Source organism: Alosa pseudoharengus, unplaced genomic scaffold, assembly GCF_046254945.1.
Source record: "Alosa pseudoharengus isolate Yale_2024_CS ecotype anadromous, Long Island Sound unplaced genomic scaffold, YU_APseudo_1.1 YU_APseudo_1.1_scf_7, whole genome shotgun sequence".
NCBI lineage: Eukaryota > Metazoa > Chordata > Actinopteri > Clupeiformes > Clupeidae > Alosa > Alosa pseudoharengus.
This window is the reverse complement of record NW_027468859.1, coordinates 2,685,990-2,690,444: the sequence shown is the minus strand read 5'-3', so window position 1 is coordinate 2,690,444 and position 4,455 is coordinate 2,685,990. Positions and strand designations below refer to the sequence as shown.

At 48.6% G+C, this 4,455-nt stretch overlaps 1 protein-coding gene across 1 annotated transcript in view; it reads right to left on the bottom strand.

The window, feature by feature from the left end:
* Positions 1 to 477: 477 nt before the first annotated feature.
* Positions 478 to 4,455, bottom strand: part of acbd3 (acyl-Coenzyme A binding domain containing 3) — a gene marked incomplete at its 3' end in the record, with an annotated part of 16,615 nt that continues 12,637 nt past the window's right edge. The window contains 1 exon segment of the mRNA XM_076271787.1: positions 478 to 688. Within this exon segment, the coding sequence (XP_076127902.1) occupies positions 478 to 688 (211 nt within the window).

The following is a 4,455-nucleotide window of genomic DNA, read 5'->3' as shown; positions in this document are numbered from 1 at the left end:
AGCCTGATATACACATATACACACACACACACACACACACACCTACCTGTGGGTCCATTCTCGGTGATCTCCTCAGCCACACACACACCTGTGGGTCTATTCTCTGTGATCTCAGCCACACACACACACACACACACACACCTGTGGGTCCGTTCTCGGTGATCTCCTCAGCCACACACACACACACACACACACACCAGTGGGTCCGTTCTCGGTGATCTCCTCAGCCACACAAACACACACACACACACACCTGTGGGTCCGTTCTCGGTGATCTCCTCAGCCACACACACACCTGTGGGTCCGTTCTCAGTGATCTCCTCAGCCACACACACACACACCAGTGGGTCCGTTCTCAGTGATCTCCTCAGCCACACACACACACACACACACACACACACACCTGTGGGTCCGTTCTCGGTGATCTCCTCGGCCACACACACACATACACACACACACACACACACACACACACACCTGTGGGTCCGTTCTCGGTGATCTCCTCGGCAGGCTCCAGGTCGGGCTCCTTGTCCAGGCTGTCGCAGGTGGACTCTGCCTGGCCGTTGAGCGTGGGGGCCTCCTCAGCCACAGGGGGCGCTGAAGAGCACACAGACGTCTCGCTGGTCTCCAACACCGACGCCACCACCGCCTCCTCCTGCAGCTGCTGCTGTTGCTTCTGGAGCGCAGCCTGGGGGAGGGAGGAGGAGGAGAGAGAGAGAGGAGGAGAGAGGGAGAGCGAGAGAGGAGAGAGGGAGGAGGAGAGAGAGAGAGAGAGGGAGGGAGGAGGAGGAGAGGGAGGGAGAGGGAGGAGGAGGAAGAGAGAGAGAGGGAGGGAGAGAGGAGGAGGAGAGAGGGAGAGAGGAGGAGGAAAGAAAGGGAGAGAGGGAGGAGGAGGGAGAGGGAGAGAGAGAGGAGGAGAGCGAGGGAGAGAGAGGGAGGAGAGGGGGAGAGAGAATGTGTAAGAAGTCAGGTAATAAAATGCGTGTCCTGCCCACACATACACCCAAATGCAGCTGTTCATGTCCTCAGTGCTGGAGAAGCTGATGCATCATGCCTGACCACTCTGATACAGAGTCAACAGACACCTGAGCTTACCCACAATGCAACACACACAGAGACCCTGGTATACAGCCCTGCAGTCACCTGCATGCTAATCACACTTGAGACTAGTACGACTAAGCAGCTAATCACACTGGAGACTAGTACATGAGACTAGTACGTGAGACTAAGCAGCTAATCACACTGGAGACTAGTACATGAGACTAGTACGTGAGACTAAGCAGCTAATCACACTTGAGACTAGTACATGAGACTAGTACATGAGACTAAGCAGCTAATCGTACATGAGACTAAGCAGCTAATCACACTTGAGACTAGCATGTGAGACTAAGCAGCTAATCACACTTGAGACTAGTACATGAGACTAGTAAGTGAGACTAAGCAGCTAATCACACTTGAGACTAGTACATGAGACTAGTACATGAGACTAAGCAGCTAACTACACTTGAGACTAGTACGTGAGACTAAGCAGCTAATTACACTTGAGACTAGTACGTGAGACTAAGCAGCTAATCACACTTGAGACTAAGCAGCTAATCACACTTGAGACTAGTACGTGAGACTAAGCAGCTAATCACACTTGAGACTAGTACGTGAGACTAAGCAGCTAATTACACTTGAGACTAGTACGTGAGACAAAGCAGCTAATCACACTTGAGACTAGTACGTGAGACTAAGCAGCTAATCACACTTGAGACTAGTACGTGAGACTAAGCAGCTAATCACACTTGAGACTAGTACGTGAGACTAAGCAGCTAATCACACTTGAGACTAGTACGTGAGACTAAGCAGCTAATCACACTTGAGACTAGTACGTGAGACTAAGACTCTTAGACAATAAATGGGTCATGACGCCGTAGGAGTGCCGGTGTAGCTACGCCGTGGAGTTGACGCAGAAGCATGTTAAGCCCATTAGGCACAGAGCCATTACATACAGGCCCCTTGTTGCTGGGATTGGGAGAGTTGTAGGAGTGGAAGAGTGTGTTGTGGGAGAGTGTGTGGCGTGTGTGTGTGTGTGTGTGTGTGTGTGTGTGTGTGAGAGTGTGTGTGTGTGAGAGTGTGTGTGTGTGTGTGTGAGAGTGTGTGTGTGTGAGCCGACCTGTTGCTGGGCCAGTTGCACCCGGTACAGCTGCTGCATGTACTGCTGGTAGTGTGTGTGTGTGTGTGTGTGTGTGTGTGTGCTGACTAGTGTTGTCACGATACCAAAATTATGACTTCGATACGATACCTGCCATAAATATCACGATGCTCGATACTAAAACGATACTACGGCGAAATCCTAAGATATCTGGAGAAGAAAGGACTCATACCTCCTCCAAGTGTATTGAGTCATTTGTGTTAAATTTGGTGCACTTTTGTAGTGTGTAGGTCAATTCTGGGTTCTAAACTTCTAAACTTCCTACATAATGATTATTTTTTTATAGTCAGTAAAATAGTAGGCCTACTTTCTGTGATTAAGTCCTTTATTGTTTGTTATAGTTAATTTACATTGTGTTGTGTTTTGGCAATAAAGTAGCTTTAAATAGCCAAACTAGGCTAGATCAAGGTCAGTGTTCAAATTACTGCATGCAAATCACTGAATACTATGCAGAGGGGACTAATCTTTAGGCCATCTGATGTACAGTATAGGCTACCCTAGGCCTTCCCGTGTTCATGGGATTTCTTTGACAGTTGCAAAGGGGAAAATGTGAGGATAGTCTTCTTTGCGCCCAGTGTACAAGTACGACGTTCCAACCACTCAGGTCTTCGTCAGATAGGCCTACACCATTACCTGTTGCAATATATCTGTGTGCATTACTACATTACGTCTATTTCTTTGATAACATGATTTGCTAGCACGTACTGTAACAATACGCCGCTATTATTATTAGGACTCAACACGCTTTGGTGGTATGCTGTGGGCTTTAATTAGCGCATTTCGGGTAGCCTATCCTACATCTGGGCAATATTTATTGAACAAATTGCAGTCTACATGCCATGACAAATATTACCAGTAGTAGGCTACTGACCGAACATGAAATAGATCGTTTACAAGTTATGGTAATGTTATTCTGGCGTGAACATTGCGCTTTCATCACGTTAGCACCCTATGATTACAGCTCGTTATGTCTCGTCAAAATGATTACAGCTCGTTATGTCTCGTCAAAATTCATTGATGAAGGAAGGTTCGCTTTATCCCAGAGAACCATACTCGTTTCACTTAGGCTAGACTAAAACATAAGAGAAGAACTTGGCACTAACCATGTAGTCGTGTTTTCCATAGCATATTCGTTAACCTGTCGTTCTTTGAACTCTTTAAAAATGTTGGGATATGTCTGCGAGGTGTTTTGCCAGGTTCCATGCGTAGCCTACTGCTTTTAAATGACTTTGTGTACCTGATGGCTTGCCTTAATTCGCGATGTATCCGAAATAGTTGCAGATTTCACTGCACCTTTTGTTTTATCCACAAGGCCTAGAACTGTCGGCAAAGAACTATGATGTTGGCTGCGCACTCACTCACTCAGAGCTGCCTGCTTGACACGCCCACTTGCCTAGATGCGTGAAAGGAGCAGTGAGAACAGCAGTTCACACAGACACAGAACGTTATTATTTTAATAAAGTATCGATTCTAAAAACGTCTGAAATCGTATCGTTTTTTGCGTGAAGGCATCGCGATACCTTTTTAGTATCGATACACCGTGCAACACTAGTGCTGACCTGTTGCTGGGCTAGCTGGACCTGGTACAGCTGCTGCATGTACTGCTGGTAGTGTGTGTGTGTGTGTGTGTGTGCTGACCTGTTGCTGGGCTAGCTGGACCTGGTACAGCTGCTGCATGTACTGCTGGTAGTGTGTGTGTGCTGACCTGTTGCTGGGCCAGTTGCACCTGGTACAGCTGCTGCATGTACTGCTGGTAGTGTGTGTGTGTGTGTGTGTGTGCTGACCTGTTGCTGGGCTAGCTGGACCTGGTACAGCTGCTGCATGTACTGCTGGTAGTGTGTGTGTGTGTGTGTGTGCTGACCTGTTGCTGGGCTAGCTGGACCTGGTACAGCTGCTGCATGTACTGCTGGTAGTGTGTGTGTGTGCTGACCTGTTGCTGGGCCAGTTGCACCTGGTACAGCTGCTGCATGTACTGCTGGTAGTGTGTGTGTGTGTGCTGACCTGTTGCTGGGCTAGCTGGACCTGGTACAGCTGCTGCATGTACTGCTGGTAGTGTGTGTGTGTGCTGACCTGTTGCTGGGCCGGTTGCACCTGGTACAGCTGCTGCATGTACTGCTGGTAGTGTGTGTGTGTGTGTGTGTGTGCTGACCTGTTGCTGGGCTAGCTGGACCTGGTACAGCTGCTGCATGTACTGCTGGTAGTGTGTGTGTGTGTGTGTGTGTGTGTGTGTGCTGACCTGTTGCTGGGCTAGCTGGACC